General features: G+C 45.2%; 1 protein-coding gene across 1 annotated transcript in view; it reads right to left on the bottom strand.

Moving 5' to 3' along the window:
• Nucleotides 1–4,498: 4,498 nt before the first annotated feature.
• Nucleotides 4,499–22,831, bottom strand: part of slc12a2 (solute carrier family 12 member 2) — a 55,983-nt gene continuing 37,650 nt past the window's right edge. The window contains exons 15-27 of the mRNA XM_048258706.1: nucleotides 22,645–22,744; nucleotides 20,422–20,533; nucleotides 19,249–19,389; nucleotides 18,952–19,058; nucleotides 17,005–17,084; nucleotides 16,081–16,203; nucleotides 14,275–14,322; nucleotides 12,946–13,068; nucleotides 12,491–12,602; nucleotides 9,845–9,931; nucleotides 8,919–9,054; nucleotides 8,370–8,437; nucleotides 4,499–4,888 (exon numbers count right to left, since the gene is read on the bottom strand). Coding sequence (XP_048114663.1) covers nucleotides 4,753–4,888; nucleotides 8,370–8,437; nucleotides 8,919–9,054; nucleotides 9,845–9,931; nucleotides 12,491–12,602; nucleotides 12,946–13,068; nucleotides 14,275–14,322; nucleotides 16,081–16,203; nucleotides 17,005–17,084; nucleotides 18,952–19,058; nucleotides 19,249–19,389; nucleotides 20,422–20,533; nucleotides 22,645–22,744 — 1,373 coding nt within the window. The 3' untranslated portion in view covers nucleotides 4,499–4,752. The remainder of the gene's footprint in view (nucleotides 4,889–8,369; nucleotides 8,438–8,918; nucleotides 9,055–9,844; nucleotides 9,932–12,490; nucleotides 12,603–12,945; nucleotides 13,069–14,274; nucleotides 14,323–16,080; nucleotides 16,204–17,004; nucleotides 17,085–18,951; nucleotides 19,059–19,248; nucleotides 19,390–20,421; nucleotides 20,534–22,644; nucleotides 22,745–22,831) is intronic.

The raw sequence follows: 22,831 nt of genomic DNA, 5'->3' as shown, positions 1-22,831 counted from the left end.
ACGTACATGCGCGCACGCACACACACTGCTCCCCTCACACAATGAAGAAAAGACCCACATCATCACACCCTCTCTAGGACCCTTAACTCAAGTTTAAACTTTGTGTGTAACCACAGATACATGAGTGAGTGAGCGGGAGGGAGGGAGAGCGCATGCGCCTGTGTGAGCGTGTGATTACAATTAGCCTGGAAAAGTCCCCTGGGGAGAACTTGGTGAGATCATATCTACCCACCCCCTGAACTTAACAGTGTGGAGTCGAGATATACCCTCTGCTGTTGCTTCATGGGAACTAGATAAAACAGGCAGTATAAGGAAAACAAGAAGGAATCTCTGAGAACCATCTGAGAAGAGAGTGGCCACACAGGCCCCATTTAATAGGATAGGGGAGATGTAAGCATGTGTAAGGACAAACACCAGAGACAGGGAAGGGGTAGGATTCATTTTGATTGATTTCTTTATTTATTGCAATAAAGATGTACAAAGTATTGGGAATTTTAAATGTTAAAATGTTAGAAAAAGCATATCTGTGACGGTTAACAGTACAGTATATCAAAAAAAATTACTGTCCCAGCTTGACAGATTGTATCCATCTGTATGGTAGTTCAGGAAGAGACATCGTTTTTAACTGTTCGTCAACATAGATTTATTTTCAAAGGCATATAAAAGATAGAAATGCACAGGGACTAGAGAGAGAGAGAAAGATCAAAACGAAAAATCAACATGCAATTTAAATTTCAAACAAAAAAGAGAACAAGGAAAACATACAGAGAAAAAAAAAAAATTATAATTAAAAACTTGGAGAAGTCTAAACTAAAATAAATATTTGTTTCTCCATATTAATTTGTCATTAAGCGATTCCACTCCCTTAATTTACTCTGGTTAGACTAGAAGTTATTTACAAGTTAGTTAAGAGTTGCAGTGTGAACTGGAGGTGGAGGGGAGGGGGCTAGGGAGGAGAGTTAAAAAGAGTTATGAGGTTGTCCATTGCTTATTTAACTTAACAATTCCACTGTTATTTATCATTCTTTGCCAAGACTGACACAGACTGGGATGGCATTGGGAAGATTGAGGGGTAAATGTGTGTATGTGTGTGTGGGGGTTGCTTTGGCTACAAATGGAAGCTTGAGGAGGAGAGGAGAGAGTGGAGGATTGGAGAGCAGGGTTGATAGGGAAGTGGTAGAAAAAGTGACAAGCACGCAGACGTTGTTTGTGGCTTGCCCCAGCCCCATGTCTCCCCTCCGCCCGAATGACGGGCAGACACGCACCCCACCCACTCCGTCTGCATCATCTCCTCAATCAAGTGTATCTACAATCAATGAAAAATGCACACATACACACACACAGTATTTGGTTGTGACACATAACCGTAGCATGTTTACATCGACATCTCCAAAAACAAAAGAAAAATGTCCTCTCCCAATTGTCTTTATGTATGTGTGTGTATATATATATATATATATATATATATATATAATTTAAACAGGTTACACTTGATCTGTTGCTATTTTGTGGGGAGGATGTTCTTGAGTGCTATACAGTATACAGCAACACACAGAAAATCTTTGATAGATTGTACCATCAGGAATTTGAAAAAAAATCTTTACAAATCCCCAGATTATTTATATATTTTTATATATATATATATTTTTATAGACAGAATGTAACTACATGCTTGTGCACATACTTCAAAGTACATCTTTATTTGAAACACTAGAATATATAGTGACTATAAATATGACTATACTCATTCAGACACTAGTTTTAAAAATCACATGGCATATTTGTATTTTATTTTGTTAGCTAAGGAACATGAATTGATAGGGTGCAACTGTGTAAGTTACCCATATAGACAAAGAGACTGGACAAAACAAAAAGAGGTCAAAATAGTAACACGCATTGCACTGAACTGGGTTTGCCAAATGTGACTGGAACTATAAGTTGTGAGGGAAACAAGTAGCCCTCTGCAAAAAGGAAAGACAAAACAAAATGGAAAACTAGAGAAAACTAGTGCTAATAACCCAGTGCCACTGCGTTTTTCTTTCTTTTTTCCATTTTTAAATAATCTTTTGTGACTAAGGAGTGTTTACATTCAAAAAGACTGACCTTTCCTTACAGTAACACAACATTCTTACCCGAGGTGAGGAAAACTAAGACAAATCAGTTCCTCGGCTCTGACCTGGGCAACCAGTACAGCATAAAACACTACACCAGGAGAGCACCACTCCCCGACTACAGTTACACAACACGGAGCAATGAAGAGACAGAACCCATTCTCGAGCGACAGCAACACAAGAGGGGAGTTTGGCAGAGTTAACACCAACATAAGAGTTGATTGTATCGTCGTTGAGCTGCTTTTCATCCCAGGGAATCAGCTCAGTGACATACCAACCAGAGAGCTCTGAGGTAAAAAATAAAACATTTTCGAGAACCTTCCTGGAAAGACAGATTTTGACTCCTCTGGGCACTTGGACATGCTGACAGAAAAAAGCCATGTTAAGGACAAACCCCACAGTATGGGTATAGAAGCTCCAAAGTTGAAAAAAATATTAAGGTGAGCGGAGCTGTAATGATAATAATAATAATAGAAAAAAACTACTTTAAGCGCCAGCAACAGTTCACCTGCATAGAGGTATGTATCCATTGGATTCAGAGGCTGCTCACTGTGTGCAACATTCGTATGTTAGCTTCAACCAACATCTCTACCCTGCTCCACGACATCTTTGAATCTGCAAATGTGGCAAGAAAAATGCAACTCACCCCCACCACACCACCATGTTAAAAACACCACCTTTAATAAAATAAAACTAAACAAAATAATAAATAAAAAACAGCGATGTGTGGCTCGAGAGCCCGAAGTTTCGACCAGAGAACTGAAACGCCTTTTACAGTTTCACACGACGCGACACAAAACACTGGTTAGGTTGTCCTGACTTGGACCAACAACCTCCACCAGTGTGCCTGTGGTCTACACAGCGTGCATGTCTGTAACCAAACTTCACTGAGCAGGAATGCTATTAATCTGACAATGGGCAAAATCTAAAAATGTAGTATTTTAGTTCATACCGTACACTATATTTACATGTTGTTTCAGGTGTTGAGGGGATAATGTACAAAGACATTACATTCTACCTATGCACTTAATTGCACTAGCTACAACTTGCATTTGACCTGCTATTGAATCAGCCAGTATGGCTTATATATTTATATGAGGGGAATCAAGTTACACAAACAATCATTACTTCTATGTTTTTAAGGCAAAGTCATGTTTGTTTGCTAACACACCTGTTTGTTCATGGAGTTGTGTTTTAACAAGGAGGCCACTGAAAAGGAGGCTTCAGACTTTGCTTGCTTTTTTTTTTTTTTTTTGTTGTTGTTTTTGGAACTCCTCTCATAATGCTAGCAGCTTCGATGGCCCTACAGCAATCCATTCTTTCAGCAAACAAATGGCAGCTCTTCTCTACAGGCAAAACAATACTGTCAAAACAAACATTGCTCTTCAAAACTGCCTTTAGGCTCTACAGTATACTCAAAACAGTCCTACAGTATACTTAAATAGTCCTACGGTATGGACATTATCCCAAAGGTCAATACAGCAGGAAGAGGATGGTATCTGCCATCCGAGCGATAGCTAACTCCTTTTCGAGCATCACTAAAGGTATTGGAGGGCACTGTACAGTGAACATTAATCTCATCCCATCACAGCTTCTAGCGGAAGACCCAAAGTTACATGAAGTACAGAAAAGAAAAACCAATTAGAGGCAATCGCACACAAATAAATCCCACCAGAAGAAATAAAGCTTTTTTTTTATGCTTAGAAGTGGAGCAGTTTTGTCAAAGTGAAACGTCAAAAGTCCACTCGCATAAAAAAACAACCCTAAATAAATAAAAACATAAACAAATTAAAACCCAATAAAAAAATACTCATTTGCCTACACATTTTTTTTATCAATCAAGGGCAAAAAGTGTTTGTTTTTTCATCATAATAATAATAATAATGTAATTTGATTGAACTGGAAGGCACGTCTTTAAGGCTATTAATGGTGTTGCAAAAGCATTTTGTATGGTTTTGTTCCATGTGAGGCAAAAGGAGACAAGGGTGTTTATTGCTGATAACTGCAGCAAAAAAATGAAAAATAACTTAGAAACAGTGACAGTGACGGTAATTGAAATTGTCGTTGTAGTATTAAAAATAATAATGACAAATCATCATTTGAATAATAACAATTCAATATCAAGCATGACCTCTGCATATTCAGGTGCCTTTCTTTGAGAACACAAATAAAGAAAAAATAAGAATGAAGAAAAAAAAAACAATGAAATTAAAAATAAATTGACCTTTGAAGATTGTTCTCTTCACCTCTTCCATGACCAAGATGGAACAAGGGGTGCAGAACGTACCCTGCGTTTCCACGGGAACCAAGATGGCCAACTGCAGTGACGCCAGACAGTTGGACCCCAACCCTCCCTCCACCCCCACCCCTCCCTCCCTCCAGCGTCCCAGAGGTACGCTCTCCTACCACCACCATTATTAATGTCGTTCCCACCATTACATCATCCCACCGGCTGCTCGTCTTCATCCCCATGAGTGTCTTGTGAGTGTATGTGTGTGTGTGTGTGTGTGTGTGCGTGTGCATGTGTGTGAGTGATGAGGAGGAGCTGTGAAGGGTCAAGACAGCGGGTAGGGTGGAGGTGTGTGTGCGTGCCTGAAGTAGTGTGTGTGTGTGTGTGTGTGTGTGTGTGTGTGCTTTCTTCTTAAGAGTAGAAGGTCAGGACGCTCTGGTGGTTGCCACGCACCAGCAGCATGGGAGGGAGGTCCTTGGACAGAGTCTCCAGCCAGGCCATATACAGACCACTGGACACGGCCCCTTTCCTAGCCAGGGGCATGCTCCTGTGGGACACACACACAGACAGAAGAAGGTAAGATTAGGGTACACGCAAGGGCAAAGCCTCAGGAAATTACCTTTAGAAAGACCAAAGTCCAAGGATCAATTCCTCACACAAACATGACGTAAAGCACATTTCTCTCATAAATTCAGAATGAAATGGCACCATGTCCCGTTTCAACTTTAAAAACACCCACCCAACGCACATTTTCCCCCTTCAAACAGCAATGGAATAAAGAAGTCTGTCAAATGGCTTCAGCAAAATGGCCAAAGGTGACATCACAATGATCTAATTGCAATGCTGCATAAATTCACTTAAACATGTCAAACAAACAAACAAGCAAACAAACACAAACATTCACATCAGTGACTTTCTGGCTGGGTTTCTTTTTTCCACAGCTGGCATCCTGCAACACCGACCGGTAGAACTGCCAAGGTTACATCATGAGCCCCGAATTTAGCCAAAGTTATGTAAGGAGGCTCCTGGGTCCTGAGCTCTGGTCGAGCATTGTGTGGTAAAAGACAAGGGGATGTCTCACCCTTTATCACTTCTTTAGAAAAAAGAGAGATGGTTCCAATCCTGCAGATTCCTCTTTTTTATGCACGAAAGCCGCTGTACTCGGCTTTCGTATTATATTATTATAATATATAACATCAAATCCACGAGGTCTCTGCTCACGCTAGGCGATTCTGCACCTCACGGCTCAGGCACTTCTAGGTTTCCATTGTTTGCGTGGCGGTTCAAAAGCACCCATTCACACGAGTGCACCACTCAACCGCTGGCATAATATTTCCTTTGTGCACAGAGACTAAATCAACCAGAGTCCATTTGAAAGACATCTGTTTTAAAATGCACAAAAAGGAGGAAGAAGAAAAAAGCCACACATCCTAATGCGGTGCTGGGAAAGAGCATCTGCGGTGTTGTGCTCCGCAGTCTGTTTTAATTGGTTTATTCCAGACAGAGCCCGGACAACTCCAACAGGGGGGCCACTTGCATGACTCAGCCTGTACCAGCGGTTACAGTGACAGGCAATTAAATGAAGCTCACACAGACACACACACACTTCGGCCGGCATGCTGGAGCCAAGATCCAATACACACTATTCCGCCTCCCTTAATACCCAAGAGCTTTTGCCTTTTTTCCGTGTTCTATCTGTCGCCCACTGTCTGTCACGTCAGCCTCTAGGGCTATGTAGCCTCAACAAGGTCTAAATGGCCTCCTACTCTGCAGACTAACCACGGATGTTAGAACTGCGCATGAGGCAAAGTGGATTTCACAAGATGTTTCCTGAGCACAGGGAAATGACGCTCTGCGCAAGGGCAACTTGCATTTCAGCTGCGGGAACCAAGATGGCCAACTGCAGTGACGCCAGACAGTTGGACCCCAACCCTCCCTCCACCCCCACCCCTCCTCCCTCCAGCTGCCCCAGAGGTACAGCTCCTACCACCACCATTATTAATGTCGCTCCCACCATTACATCATCCCAACCGGGCTGCTTTCGCCTTCATCCCCATGAGTGTCTTGTGAGTGTATGTGTGTGTGTGTGTGTGTGTGTGTGTCGTGCAGCATGTGTGTGAGTGATGAGGGAGGAGCTGTGAAGGGTCAAGACAGCTGGTAGGGTGGAGGTGTGTGTGTAAGTGCCTGAAGTAGTGTGTGTGTGTGTGTGTGTGTGTGTGTGTGTGTTTCTTTCTTAAGAGTAGAAGGTCAGGGACGCTCTGGTGGTTGCCACGCACCAGCAGCATGGGAGGGAGGTCCTTGGACAGAGTCTCCAGCCAGGCCATATACAGACCACTGGACACGGCCCCTTTCCTAGCCAGGGGCATGCTCCTGTGGGACACACACACAGACAGAAGAAGGTAAGATTAGGGTACACGCAAGGGCAAAGCCTCAGGAAATTACCTTTAGAAAGACCAAAGTCCAAGGATCAATTCCTCACACAAACATGACGTAAAGCACATTTCTCTCATAAATTCAGAATGAAATGGCACCATGTCCCGTTTCAACTTTAAAAACACCCACCCAACGCACATTTTCCCCCTTCAAACAGCAATGGAATAAAGAAGTCTGTCAAATGGCTTCAGCAAAATGGCCAAAGGTGACATCACAATGATCTAATTCGTAATGCTGCATAAATTCACTTAAACATGTCAAACAAACAAACAAGCAAACAAACACAAACATTCACATCAGTGACTTTCTGGCTGGGTTTCTTTTTTCCACAGCTGGCATCCTGCAACACCGACCGGTAGAACTGCCAAGGTTACATCATGAGCCCCGGAATTTAGCCAAAGTTATGTAAGGAGGCTCCTGGGTCCTGAGCTCTGGTCGAGCATTGTGTGGTAAAAGACAAGGGGGATGTCTCACCCTTTATCACTTTTAGAAAAAAGAGAGATGGTTCCAATCCTGCAGATTCCTCTTTTTTATGCACGAAAGCCGCTGTACTCGGCTTTCGTATTATATTATTATAATATATAACATCAAATCCACGAGGTCTCTGCTCACGCTAGGCGATTCTGCACCTCACGGCTCAGGCACTTCTAGGTTTCCATTGTTTTGCGTGGTTCAAAAGCACCCATTCACACGAAAGTGCACCACTCAACCGCTGGCATAATATTTTGCTTTGTGCACAGAGACTAAATCAACCAGAGTCCATTTGAAAGACATCTGTTTTAAAATGCACAAAAAGGAGGAAGAAGAAAAAAAAAGCCACACATCCTAATGCGGTGCTGGGAAAGAGCATCTATGTGTTAGGCTCCGCAGTCTGTTTTAATTGGTTTATTCCAGACAGAGCCCGGACAACTCCAACGGGGGCCATCTTGCATGACTCAGCCTGTACCAGCGTTACAGTGACAGGCAATTAAATGAAGCTCACACAGACACACACACACTGGCCGGCATGCTGGAGCCAAGATCCAATACACACTATTCGCCTCCCCGGCCACCCAAGAGCTTTTGCCTTTTTCCGTGTTCCATCTGTAACTGTCTGTCACGTCAGCCTCTAGGGCTATGTAGCCTCAACAGCATGCCCAAATGGCCTCTACTCTGCAGACTAACCACGGATGTTAAATCCTCGCATGAGGCAAAGTGGATTTCACAAGATGTTTCCTGAGCACAGGGAAATGACGCTCTGCGCAAGGGCAACTTGCATTTCAGCTGCGGGAACCAAGATGGCGGTGGACGAGTTGTGGTGGATGCCGAGGCCCTAGAGGCCTGTGCTACTGTATCACTTTACACCCTCGCGTGCAGCTAATTCGCTTACACAGGCTCACGTGCTATTAGCGGAAAGAGTAGCCCCACCGTTCGCTTGACAGCCAGTAGGTCAGAGACGCTGATGGTATTTATTGAGAGCAGAGAGTCTACCAACACACACTTGGTAAATACACATACAGACACACACAGACACAGAATAAGACACAGAGACAGACAGACAGAGACAGACACAGACAGCCAACATTATTCACGCTTAAAGTTTCAGAAGTACTCACATGACAATGAGGTTTGCTGTGCTTGAGTGCTCCTTCAGCAGTTCATTCAGCCTTATCTGCCGATTGCTCTGTTGGGTGAAAAAATGGAGGGTGGGGTGAGGGTAGAGGTGCACGGGTCAGAGCGAGATGACGAGTGTTGGGTTACAGGACGATAAACAGTGGACAACACCCCCCCCTGTTAATTGCAGAGACAGAGACAGAAACAAACAGCTTCTCTCTGGAATAGGTCAGCTGGTTTAATATGGAGTGCTGAGTATGCAAGCTTCTCAAATGTTTACATAGATAGAGAGGGTGTGTATGAGAGAGGGGTTAAGGAGATACATAGAGGGAGGGAGAGAGAGGTGAAAGGGGGGAGATAGATAGAAAGAGAGGTATGGGGGAGAGAAGATGTGGTGAGAGAGAGAGTGAATGTGAGTCTATGTCTGTGGCTGTGTGGGAGAGTCCTTCAGGGAGTGAGTAGGAGAAGATGAGATGGAGAAAGAGAGGCAGAGATACACCGACAGCCAGACAGACAGAGCGAGCAATGGTGGTGGTGTGAGAGAGACTGACCTTGGCCTTGTACAGCTCCAGCTCGTTGTCTGTGATCCTCCAGGGCTCCTCGGCCTTGAGTTTCTCGGCCGCCTCCTGCTCCATGTCGTCCTCCTTCAGTCGATACGGCTCAACCAGATTGGCGAAGGCAGCCACACTACGCGCACACGCACGCACGCACACACACACACACACACACACACACACACACACATTAAACCTCTACAGCTATGCTTCCTAAATACAACAGGCAGACTGCGGGGAGCACACACAAACACACACTAATAAAATGTATAGCCTACCTATGCCAAATTTTGCTTTGTTACATGAAAAGTAGAAATGTAAATGAATTAGTGATATTTCCATTCACTGCTTTGAAATTCTGTTTAGTTGAGATACATATTTACTGATAGTTTCCTGATTGACACATTGCCCCAGGTCTTGTGGGTACAGTTTTACCATGGGAGCCCAGTGCTGTACCACGCTAATCAAGACCTCAGACTCTCATCAAGTATTCAAGGAGCCAGTGAAGCAACACCACAACCTATTAGACAATGCATGACTAATGCCAATTTAGAAAACCTCAAAGCAACAAAAAAACATGTTCAATTACTATTGCTCTGTGAAAAAGACGTCTGCTGTTCATTAAGGTCCATTAACATCATCAACATAATCATCGTCGTCGACATCATCATCATCGTCAATACGAGACTAAGTGCTGGAGCAAACACGTAGACCTTCTAAGGGGCCGAGTCGTCATTAGGACTAGTGGTGGCGTTACTCGCCGACATCAAAGGCCACTCTGGGGAGATGCAGAAAAGCTTTTATCGCCTCGTGGCAGCATTCAGGGAGGCAAGGCGAGCGGTGGTGTGTGTGTGTGTGTGTGTGTGTGTGTGAAGGGGGTTCGTGCGGGCCAGTCTGACATCAGACTGCTCTCTCTCACTCACTTCTCCGACTTGGGCTTGGTGTTGATATCGCCGAGGACGTTGATGTCGGAGAAGTCTATCCTGAACTTGCTGAGAAGTGTAGCCATCCTGTAGTGGAGGAAATCAGAAGAGAAAAGAGCAGAGAGAAAATGTTATAAATAAATAAATATATAACCAATGGCAGCCATAAAACACCTCTGCTGGGAGAACAAAGAGAACTGTTCTGTGGCTGTCTGTAAAAAAACTGGCTCTAGAACCTGCCTTCATGCTATTGTTTTCTTTTTTTCCCCTCTTTCCTTCATCAGCTCTGAGGAAACAGGTGAATCTCATGAGGCACAGGAGATTTGGATCAAAAAAATGACAAATAAATTCAGCTACAAGTTGAGTGTATGAGTCTCTGTGTGTGTGTGTGTGCGCGTGTGTGTGTGTGCCAGAGAGACAGCAACTGTGTGGGAGACAAAGAGACGCATAAAGGTAATTTCCCCTAGGACTTTTCTTCAAAGGGACGACAACGCAAGAACAAAAACAGCCTCAGCAACAGCTGTTGGTGGAGCCAGTGTCAGTCTTTGCATTTCGGTCCAAATCCCCACCAGGGTCGAAGAGAGTGATAGAGTCGGAGAGAGTGAGAGAGAGTGTGTGTGAGATAGACAGAGACAGAAACAGAGAGAGAGAGAGAGAGAGAGAGAGAGAGAGAGAGAGAGAGAGATTGCTCCTTGAACTAGGAGCAAGGCACAGAGTGAATTAAGGTTACAGATCACGTCAATCTTCAAGAGTGACGCAAGACCTTGTGGAACAAAGAACACTCGCTTCATCACTCACACACAGGCAGGCATCTCTGAGGAAAGGCTGGTGATAGAAAACTGTCCTGAGGTCAGTGACTCAGGCGACTGCAGGTGGCACAAAAGCAGAGGATACGGTCTAAATACGGTCCTCAGATCAGGGATTCAGGACACTCATGACATAAACACAGATGCTGTTGGAGGCAGCGTAGTACGACAGGATTATATTTGAAAACTGTCCTGAGGTCAAGTGATTCAACGGGCTATTCACCAACCAAAACAGGTGCTGTTGGGGAGATTACAGTGCAGTGGTGCTACATCTGAAACCTGTTCTGAGGTCAGTGGTTCAGAACATTTAACACCCTTAAAAAAACATGAGGTGCTGCAATTATCACAACACCAAGGGCACGACCTCTGTACTCAAACTCCCTTGAGAACAGGGTTACGACGAATCCACTGCAGTGGAATGCCATTTTAATTTTAAGAACTGTTGTGATATCAGCGGTTCAAAGTCAAGGAGCTCCATAGTATCTTTATCTTTATTTGGATGATGCTTTTATGCAAGCCGATTTGGCAAATGTCTGTTAATTGCAGGGCCAGATTCTCTGCATAGTAGCATAGAGGGGAGCTCAGCTCAGCTCGGAGAAACAGCAGGAGTGTATTTTTCGCTCCCCTGAAAAGCAGCAGTGGGGTGATATGAGCCTGTGCTGAGCCTTGGTGCTGGGGGCTAAATTTAGCCACAAAAGCCAGTGAGCGAACAAGCGAGGCAGGCGGACGGGCTGGCAGCTGCTGAGGACAAAGGCAGACATTTGTGTCGGACAATAGTGGCCACGTGGTGCAGAGCTTCACACGTGTGTGTGTGTGTGGCGGGGCAGAGGGTGGGGGTGGAGTGGGTGGAGTGGGTGGAGTGAGTGTGTGTGTGTGTGTGTGTGTGTGTATGTGTGGGGTTCTTCTGACACCAATGAGCAGATTGAGGTGACGGATCAAGCGTCTGTGTTGGGGAAATAAATATATAAAAGGACAAGATGTGGCGTATTAATACAGAGCGCACGCGCAGAAGCAGCAGATTAAATCCCGCTCAGGCCACAGCCCTGACTAAGCACTCCTGATGGAGGATGAGTGAGAGAGAGAGAGAGAGAGAGAGAGAGAGAGAGAGACAATCTAATCTTTCTTGTCGTTGCATTTGCATTTTGTTTTGGTTCTGATTCTTTTTTTTTTTTACCATGTATGAAATGGTTTGAGAGCTCAGTCAGCAAAGCCCTATTTGAATTGGACCTTGAGAGAGAGAGCGAGAACAAAGTCTACCCTTCTTAGGCAAAAAGGAGATAACAAGAGAGTAAAAGCAGGAAGAGAGAAGCAGAGTGAGGCAGCAAATGTAAGACGTAAAAAGAGAGATAGTGAGATTCATTTCCTCTTTCCTCTCTTCCTTTCCTCTGAGGCACCAAAGAGTGTGGGGTGGGGTTGGGGGGTGGGAGAGCCTGGTGTACAAAACTAAAGAGGAGGGCCAGACTTAAGCTGACTGTGTTAAGTACCACAGACTTCCTAAAACACTGGAACAAAAGGCGAACACAAGCTTGCCATGTTCACCAAGGCCTTCCAAATGTCTGCAAGTTGCCATGCCAACATCTTAGAGAGAAACGTAGCTCTTCAGGGCACCCTGGGTACTACCCACACTATAGGGTATTCTCTGGTTGGTATGAGCATAGAGGAGGACTGATGCCAGTCTTGCCTAAAGTGTTGTTGTGTTATCGTGCACCGTCTGTCTCATGTGCTTCTCTAAATGCTTGGATGAGGCGGATGTGCGTGCATGTGTGTGTGACGTGTGTGTATTGGTCGTGCCGATAAATGTGGTCTGCATGTGAATTCTGAGTGAAGCAAGGACACTCACGCTCTGCGGTCGTGGTCGATGCGATTAATCTTGCCGCCGATGAAGACACGAATTTTGCAGTCCTTCCACTTCTTCTTATTGGTCAGCAGGTATGGGATGAGCAGGGTGAGACCTGAGGAAAAGAAAGAAAGAAAGAAAGAGAGAGAGAGAGAAAAGAAAGAAAGAGAGAGAGAGAGAGAGAGAGAGAGAGAGAGAGAAAGTGGGTGTGTGACCACAGACCTTTATAGAAGTTCCTCTTTTGGTACACTTATCTGAATGTCAACACTGAAGTTGTTCATTACTTCCTCAATTGTGAGTATCAAGATCTCAACTGTGTGGTCAGTAGGGGATGTGCTCACACTTACAAACATTAGAGAGAGAGGAGAGGAGAGAGAGAGAGAGATTGTGTGTGTCTGTCTGTTTGTTTCCCTCTCTCTTTCTGTTTCTGTGTGTGTGTGTGAGCGAGAGAGACTCACCACCATCGTCGAACAGCCACCACACATCCACGGTGCCTTTGCCCTGCTTCTTCTGGAACTGCTGACTTGCCTCCAGCAGTTTCTGATCAGCCATGTTCAGAGGCATGGTCGGGCTCTTCTTGTCTGGACACGGGCACAAGCACACATCGACGTTAACAACCCAGACAATGCAACAGTAGAAATAAGGTACAAAAATTGAGAAAGAAAATATTATTTGTTAGCTATTACACAGCCTAAGGGATGCATCTAATGCATCTAGAGAATGAGAGAGAGAGAGAAGAGAGAGAGAGAGAGAGAGAGAGAGAGAGAGAGAGAGAGAGAGAGAGAGAAAACAATAAAAGAAAAACAATCGGACAAGGGGAACAAGAAAGAGAGCAGAGAGAGCCAAGCTGTTTGACGGTAACAAGACAATAAGGGATGTCTATTTCTTGCTTGACAGTTTGCTTGTTCAGCAGTTACATTATTCAAATCGAGTGGAATTGAAAGCGCAGACAGAGTACTGCTTTGCACAACAGGGTGTGCATTAGAAGAGAGGCAGAGAGAGAGAGGAAGGGAGGGAGAGAAGAGAGGGAGCGAGAGAGGATGAGAGAAAAAGAGAGAGACTGACGACAGCAGTGACAAGCAGCCTAGTCCTCAGAGGGCATGAGGCTACGACAGGAAAGCAGAGACCCAGAGAAAAAAGAAAAGGGAAGTGGTCTTCTCTCATAGGAGTGCAGGAGGAAGAGAGGATTAAGAGAAGGCCCAAACTGAAAACACACACACTAAACACAAACACACACACGCTATTCACACACCAGAAAGGGAGTAGATTCCCACAGTAAGGCCAAGCAAACATACACACACACACACACACACACACACACTTATACAGTGTGTGTGTGCGAGAGCAAACACACTAACAGCAGCGGCAGGAAACTGAAGAAGACGGCCAGTGTAAAGAGGACTAGATACACTAGAGAGAGAAAGAGAGCAGTTATTCCATAGAGGAAAAGATTACACAGTTATAAGGTCAACCAGAGCAGACTACATAGAACTACAGTGGTACAGAGGGGTGACGGGGGAAAGTGGAATCGATAAAAAGCCAGATGGAGATAGAACAAGAAAGTGAGGAAGATGGACAGACAGATAGATAGATAGATAGATAGATAGATAGAAGAGTCATAAATGGAGAGATTGATGCAGAGAAAGGAGAAGATACAGAGAGAGAGAGAGAGAGAGAGAGAGAGAGAGAGAGAGAGAGAGAGAGAGAGAGAGAGAGAGAGAGAGAGAGAGAGAGAGAGAGAGAATAAAAACTGAAAGGTGAGATGAACCACAAGGTGGACTGCCTGCCTTTTTTCAACAGGGGCTGGGTAGGGGCTTTGCCGTCATCATCATCATCTGGAAGAAGGTTGAAATAGAGACAAAAAAAGAAAAAGAAGAAAAAAAAAAGGAGGGGGTTAACATTCTCTGCCGCAGTGATGGAAAACACATGCGTCAACAACAGTGAGGTACAATGAAGCGTCTGTTCTGGGAATGCAATTTGAGCAGAGGTCCGAAAAACGAAAAGAAACTTTGCCCTCAACCTCTCCACCACTAGTGGAGTCAAACAGAGCGAAAGAAAAGCAAAGGAGAGATGAAGTGGAGTCCTCCCCAGGGATGGTCACTCTGGGGAGGACTCCACTCCACTCTGGGACGAGCCCTCCACACACTACCAGCAGGTGAGCCAGGCCAGCTGATACCATCCACCAGCGTTAGGGGGTCGTGGAACTGCAAAGGCAGCTAGAAGTTCCAAACAATGGCCCTCACTGGTACACACACACACACACACTGAGTTTCCCAATCCCAGTTAAGTCCACGAGGAAGTGAGTGGTCTAAGTTAAAGTTTCTCAATCATTGGCTTTCTAGAAGGACACAATGGTATGTAGTGACCAGAGGATTGACCTACTGTACAACACCATTAAGACCCCCAGTCTTAACTCTCCAACGCTTCCGTTTTTAACGGAACACGGGGGGTGGGGGGCAGACGGTTTGAAAAATGAGAGAAACACTCAACTCTACTTTAACCACCCATTTCCGAAAACGACAGATTCCCGTATTAACGGCCGATTATGCTTAAGCAGATTAGCCATATGACATTAATCTTCGAAATTTGTTGTTCCTTTCATTTGGCAATGGACGCCTGCAGTCCCAATGGAAAAAAATAAAATAAAATCCCACAAAAACAGCACAGGGACTTGCCAAATTAAACCTGAGGCTAAAACCCAGTGACAACCATCTATTGACAGTCATATGGATTTAGTTAGCCTCCTTAGCTGAACTCATGAGAAAGGCCCTGCTTATTCATCCCAAGAAAGAATGTTTGAGTCGACCCCTACATCGGGCTGGGACGGTGGTGCTCGTTGTGTCGGGGAGGAAGTCGTTCGTCGGGAGGCGAGGATGGGCCGCAGACGTGCAGTTCGGGGCAGCTCTGTGAAGCTGCCCCTAGGCCTGGGTGTCCAAGAGTGTGGGAACCAGCGCTCTGTTTGTTTGCTCTTTTTTCCTGAATGAGGGAGGCTACTCTATGACCCGACACACAAACATGTAAACACACACAGATGCGCTGACTCTAATAAGGCCACGTGTACGCGTGTATGTGAATGTGTGTGCGTGTGTATGTTTGTTTGTTTATGTGTGTATACATAAGTGTGTGTGTGTGTATAGGGGAGGAGGTTTGTGACGAGGAGAGCTGGTCCTGAGGGAGCTCTAGCGATCACACGGTCAGCAGTGACTTCCTCTACGCGCTTTAGGAGGGTCACCTCAGATGTGGCCTTTGGATAACAGTGTGGCTTTCAGAGACGCCTTTCTGACCCCATCCCCAGCCCCCCCCCCCCCATCATCCGCTTTCACATACTGGGTAACGTCCGTCTTTCGCAATCCGGCCAAGCTTAAAGGGTCTTAGCTTTACACTTCATTTACACTTTGGTCAGTTCACCTACTGAAAACATATCAGCACAGTATGCAAGCACGAAGACTTCTACAAATGCACACTCAGTTGATGTCTAACATGTTCATGCATAGCCTGGGTGCCTGTGACACCCACAACATCTTGTGACCGTCTCCCCCTCCTAAAGAGTGGGGAATTTAAAGGCAATAAAAAGAGGTACGAGAGTGACAAACCTTTCTGGACGGCGGGGCTGTTTTGAACACTGGTGGCTTTGGAGGAGAGCTTGGAGGAGTCGCCGTCCGAGTCTTTGCTCATGTCGATGGATACTACCATATCCTTCATCACTGAAGTATCGTCTATGAGCAAAGGAAGAAAAGGGGGAATGCAACTTTAGTACCTCTCCTATTTACCATAAGTAACACAAACAACTCAACCACAGTTCACATTTCTTGGTAGAATCTGCTTTGGCAAAAATAAAACAAGGTTCTATTCTCCACTTTGAGAACATTGCAGAAACACAACAATTGGTCTCACCTAAACACAAAAAAGCTCAGCTGGCTCCAAAACTAAACCTGTGCTATTCCTGGGAGGAACGGAGGCAGAATTTAGCCCCAAGAAAGGTAGACTCTGTTCACATAAATATCCTATTTAGCCACTTTGGCCCGATTGTTCCATTGAGAGGAATTCACCCAAAGACGAAGTAGAGTTGCACTCTCCGTCTCAGCTGCAGAAACCCTCTCAGGGGATGAGTTGACCACCTCTTAAATACTTAACGCCAATGATTGCCCAAAAACAAGCATAAACACTTTTCCAAAACAGTACCAAGCTCTATTTACAAGGTAAATAGAATCCCTTTAAGGAGTTAATAATAAGGTTCAGGAGAGTAAACAGAACTAGATTATATAAATGCTTAAGGCAAGGTGTTCTGGAGTGATTTACACAAGAGTGTTATAAAAAATATTTGATTCATGTCAGATTTGGCTACCCTGACCTAGCTGCCTGACTGCTTCCTGATAAAGCTTACATAGAAAGGTATACTGACACAAGGGCAAATATTCAAAACGGCTGAATATGATAAAAAAAGTGGAAGAAAACATGGTACTATATGTCCTACCCACAACCTAAATATCGTCCAAGACTGGACAGAGAGGGAGTACCTTGTCCTTGAATATGGGAGATGTCCAGGCCTTCTTTCAGCCTCAGGATGACTGCGCCGTACTGCAAGTCAAAGGCATCGCTGGGAACACACAAACAGAGCAACAGTCACTTTCCTGCACTAGGATCATGCCACGAGCGGAAGCTTCGCCGTCTGCGCACATCACGCTGCATTAACGCTGGACGGTTCCCCACCCCACATCAAATATGCAGACGGAATGTTCCGGTAAACTGTAAACAGCCAAACAAACAGATGCTTCCACAGACCACCCTACCCTTCACATGTGGCTTGTCAACAACAAAGCTAGCCACTTCAGACAAGGAGAGCATTATTGTTTGACAAGCGGCCTTTTGGCCAAAAGGTCATGAGAAATGGAGGCCTGTGGGAAAAAAGTTTTGTGGCCAAATGTTAAGCCTTTTATAAAACAATAAATCTGACACTATAACACCACTTACTATGACACTATGACCAAAAAATAACAACAAAAAGTTGCTACTAGTAGATCATCAGACTAAGGCTAGCAAGCATAGCGTCAGTCAGGTCCAAATATATCCTTAAGTCTGGTGGCGATTCACCCAACTAGGGTTCATCCACAGCAAAACTCAAAAGAGGAAATAGTGAAGCCAATGGGTCTAATATGTGAGGTCATAAGGTCTTTTTCTCCATTTATTTTTAGCCTTCCCAGTGCTGTGGTTTAGCATTTACAGTGTGATATCCAGTGACCCCAGGAGGGAAGGATGCAGCACACAAATCAATAGCGCGTACTACAACTACTACTGGAGCATTTTGCCAAATTCTGTATTGTGACAGTCTCCGAGTATTGATCCTCTGCTATTTAATAATCAGCTTTTGTAGATGCACAATATCATCAACTGCTTGGCTACTGATATCAGAAAACAGAAATATAAAAAAAACAATGTATCTTGTACAGGAGTCATGTCAAGACTTCTATACTCTTGTACATGAGTCAATCATAAGGCTTTTATTTGGGGAAATAACATGTTGCTATTCAGCATCGCTCAGACTAAACTGTGTGGTACCCAACACATGAAAAAGGAATGTTCTAAATAACAAACTATGACTTATTTTAAACATCATTACTACGTTGTCACGAGACATCTAAGGACTCCCGCACTGATGCCAAGACGCAACAGTCGACCCGGTATACCCATTAAATCCATGGCTTTTAGACCAAAGGTGTCGACATCCTGCCTTCAGTAACGGGAACTAAGGCCCTGATCTCTAGACCTCTCTAGCGGAGTACAACAGCATAATGGAGTCCACATCTAAAGGGTCACATTAGCTTAAAAACTTCTTTGGCATGCGACCACATTAGAACCATACCCTTCAAGAGCGCGCGGACCATAGTAATCTCTTATAGAATACAAAGACCCGTGACCGTTTACATCTGAAAGTCTTCAGAGCCAAATGTTGTTGACACACCACTAACATAACAAAACCTAAACGCAAGTTAATTAACATAACAAAAGATAGACATTCCTTTGGTCTCTGGGCACTTATGTAAAAACACGAGACACGAGCCCTCAAACGTATCCTGATTAGAACACCCCTAATGCGAGTCTCCACGCACGTTTGTGCCAGGAACAGCTTGCTGTCGAAAGCCGCACATGACGTCACATTGTGAGTCAGCGGAGAGGCTTTCAGAAGATGAAGGCGATGGGCGTTGCTTTAATGACTGCTTGCCCTTCACAGAAAATTGCTTAAAGGCCAGCGCCGTGCCGATTGTGCGACAACATCGCGAGTGTCAGCCGTGATGTGCTAAAGGTGGTCTGCTTGATTGATTACCGTTTAGTTAATGAGTGTGTGTGTGTGTTTCCTTTGCCTGGGTGGTTGTGTGTGTATGCATATATATTTGTAATTAAGCATGTGTGTATTTCAATGTATCTGAGGGTGTGAGTGTGTGTGTGTGTGTGTGTGTGTGTCTTACTGGATGAGGTTGACGTAGGTTTCCACATCCTTCAGGTCTCCCTCCCTCCAGTCGTTCTTGAAGCCAATCACCAGGGTGTTGGGCTTGAGCCGACCCAGTCCAACCGCCTGAGAGAGACACACACAAAAGTTTTATCCAAGAACTGGACATTTCTGTTCCTATATTAAAATCCTTTCCAGCCTACTATTCAGCAAAAGCACAAAAGCTCCTTTAATAGCCCAAGGCACAAACCAAAAATCTCAGGAACAAGAACACTACAGCACACACACACACACACAGACACAGACAGACACACACCTGCAGCAGATACTGTGTGCCTTGTCTCAGGTCCTCAGCCAGTACAGGTGTGTAGAAAGCTTTGGAGTTGTTGTTGAGGAGCCAGCGCTGGTAGCGCACCAGGTCATTGTTTAGCTCTTTGAAGTTGGGCTTGCGGTTGCTCTGTGGGATTTGAAAAGAAAAATGATAAACAAACATTGGAGACAGACAATGACTAATACCATCTCTCCGCTAGGAAGACGTGTGCAAACAAAGCCCCACTGATAGCAACAGATCTGTGCACCAGTCAGTGCTGCCACGCAACATGGTGGCACACACACACACACACACACACAAAGCTATAGGAAAACCAGAGGCAAAAGGGAAAAAAGAGCTCTCCAGCCCGCCAGGAAAACTAATCTTCTCCTCCTTCAGTCAGTCCTTCTATTTCCCAATCTTCCTCCCTTCTAACCAACATGCCCTCACACTTTCCTTCTCTCCCTTTCTCTCTCCCTTGCTCAGTAATGGAATATGCATGCCTGTGGCCAACACGGAGAGAGGGCCTTGCTCCAGTGGGTCCAGTGGACCGGGTCTACTGGGAGCCTTGCGGAACTGCCTGGGCCGAGCCCGTGTGGGTTTGATTACCACGGGCCTTCCTGGGCTTTGGCTACTGCTTGGAGGCTGGAAGGGGAGAGGAGGGGAGGGCAGTTCATAAAACGCTGTCTTTCATTTACAATGTGGCACAAGCGCGAGCAGGAGCAATTACATCATCCCTCGATCCCCTACGTCCTCATAATGGACTGGAAATTTTACGGTTCCAGGTAAAGGGCTCGCTCAGAGTTATTTATTTTATATTCGCCACTAATAGAGGAACAATTGTTCGATGCGAAAGCACACTTCCCGGGCATGTGGGAGTGCCACTCAACCAAAATGGGTTTTTAACGGTAAACGAGAGAGAGGGGTAATGACAACTCCCGATTGGTCAAGTCAAACATGTGTTAATAGATTTTTATTGATGCCATCAAGTGCGGGCGAGTGTTGGCAAGTGCTGGTAGCATGGCAAATGAAATGTGGTTTGAGAACTCTGGAACTCAATGTAGTGGGTTCTGACCTGAAAAAGCTTTCCACTTACCAGACGCTAATCCCGAATTTGTGGTTAGATGTTGGTGAAAATGCGTGTGGTTAGCAGTGCAGAGTAATCGGAAGGGTACTTACAATACGGACATGTCCGCAGACCATCAGGCCCACGTTCTTGGTGAAGGCATGCACCAGGTTGAGCAGAGCTGGCCGAGCGTTAGGGGCACCAGTCATCACCAGGCACTGAGGTCTAAGAGAGGAGGGGAGGAGAAAGAAAGAAAGAAAGAAAGAAAGAAAGAAAGGCAAGTGTTAAGACATTTATTGTGTAGTTATACAACAATTCTACTTTCTTCCAGGTGCTGCAAAGGCGAGGTAGACCTTAAACTTTATGCCTATTCCAGACAAACCATCTATCGTAACAAACACACAGGACACCTGCCAATAACTAAAGGAATGTGTCCAACAGGAGCAGATACAGTAGATGGTCCATGCAGCCTGCAGTCTCTCCCCCTGACCTTCAGCACTCGTCTTCTGTTCCCCAAGGGACTTCAAGCGTGAAGGTGCAGAGCGGCCCACATCAAAGCAACTATGCTAAGCGGCCAGGGAGGATTACGGCTGAACGAAAGGACAGTAGTGTGATTCCCGAAGACGCCGTCAGACCCACCCCTAATCCCGGAACGGGGGTTTGTTGCCGTGGCAACACTGCACCGGGGGCACGGCATGGTCAAACTTTTCTCGGTTTTCTTCCACTCTATTCGGACTAGAGAGACAATTAACTATTTCACACATATTTGTGGCGTTATGGAAAAATGGGAACCTTAATGAGATTACTTTAGTTTCTCTGCGGGCTGCTTTGTGCAGAAAAAAAAGAAACATTGCTAGATCCAGGCAATTCCATCATGTCTTGGGCAGGGCACATGATGGGCCTAATTACAGCTCATGCATAATCTCTTAGACACCAATCACACACACACCATTCAATTTCCCAGCTTCCAGCACAGATAATTACACCCGTTTCAACATTTTTTTTGCATCTGTTGTTTACGGTGTCTTTATTGTTCTGGATAATAAAAAAACACTCTGGATCTACATTTTAAAGGGCAATCTGAAGAAGGGAGCGAGAGGGGGAGTGAGAGAGAGAAAAAGAAAGACAGGAAGAAAAAGTCAGTCAGTCAGAGAGAGAGAGAGAGAAAGAGAGAAAGAGAGAAAGAGAGGGCAGAGGGGCCTTTGCTGTGGCTGATATGCACAGAGCTGTCTCAGGTGTTTTGTTATGCAATGCACTTTGGGAGCAGTCAAGCTATAAAGACTCTCTTTGCAGCGCACCTTCACTCCACCACCTTCTCCAACCCTCCCTCCCTACCCATCCCTCCATCCTCTGATGTTCGCCGCGGCAACCTTACCTGCCTCTGCCAATCACCCTGCAGCAGCATTCGTTACAGGAAATCTGACTCAACTCATTCTCATGCTGATCAAAATGCCGCCACGAGAACAAGCACATGCACACAGCATTCAAAAAATCGAATGGCTAATATAAATAACCTCACTAGGGACAAAAGCCATTGTGAAGGTCACAGCGGCCATTTATAAGCCTCAAATTAGTCCACAAATTCCCCATCACTATACCAATCGACACTGAATAGCTACAGTTATCAAAGAATATTTTGTCTTTAGACAAACAAGAGAAACGTGGAGGAACAATTTTACACTTGAGAGACTGACTCATATTTGAATATACTCTGCATCTCAAGCTGATATATTCCCAATATCTCCCAGCTGAGCTGTAGTGAGATTTGCAAACAACCTTAATGGGTTTGTGGAAGCAGCGTGTCTGCCGAGTTTTTAATTGAGGTGGAGGGTCTGAAGGGAGCATCTCTGGAGCATCTCCTGACAGAACTGGCTCAGGCACTGAGAGAGAGGCATGGCTCGAGGCACGGCTCGTGGCACAGACATCCCCATAGATCACAGGTTCAGCTCTGCAAGAGCTACCCCTGGCACTGACAAAAACTAGGTATTCACAGTGTTGCTAAATAGCTTCATTAGTTGTCATGAATTGCTAATAAGGTTCCATCTACAGCCATGGATACCAGAAACCATACTGTTATAATATGTTGCAACAGGGCAAAGTTAACCAGCCTGCAGTGTTGGGTGTAAGAAACTGTAAAACTCGGTAGTGAGTGTTTTTTAATGTTGCTGGCAGAGAGAGAGAGAGAGAGAGAGAGAGAGAGAGAGAGAGAGAGAGAGAGAGAGAGAGAGAGAGAGAGAGAGAGAGAGAGAGAGAGAGAGAGAGAGAGAGAGAGAGAGAGAGAGAGAGAGAAAAACCAAGAGTGTCTAAGTGGAGTGGGTCGTAGTTTGTTGGTGCACCTGTAGGTCTTGACGTGGTCGGCCACTCCACAGAGCTGCAGGCTGTGGGTCAGGGCCTGGTGGTAGGTCAGCGCCTGGGTGGAGGATCCCCAGTTGACATCTACGGGAGAGAGCACAGCGGATTAGGACCCCATCAGGACCCCACACTTTCAAGCCATAGGCGGTGAGCTGGGTGCCTGAACCAATC

The sequence above is a fragment of the Alosa alosa genome, chromosome 12, assembly GCF_017589495.1.
Source record: "Alosa alosa isolate M-15738 ecotype Scorff River chromosome 12, AALO_Geno_1.1, whole genome shotgun sequence".
NCBI lineage: Eukaryota > Metazoa > Chordata > Actinopteri > Clupeiformes > Clupeidae > Alosa > Alosa alosa.
This window is presented reverse-complemented; position numbering and strand designations above follow the sequence as displayed.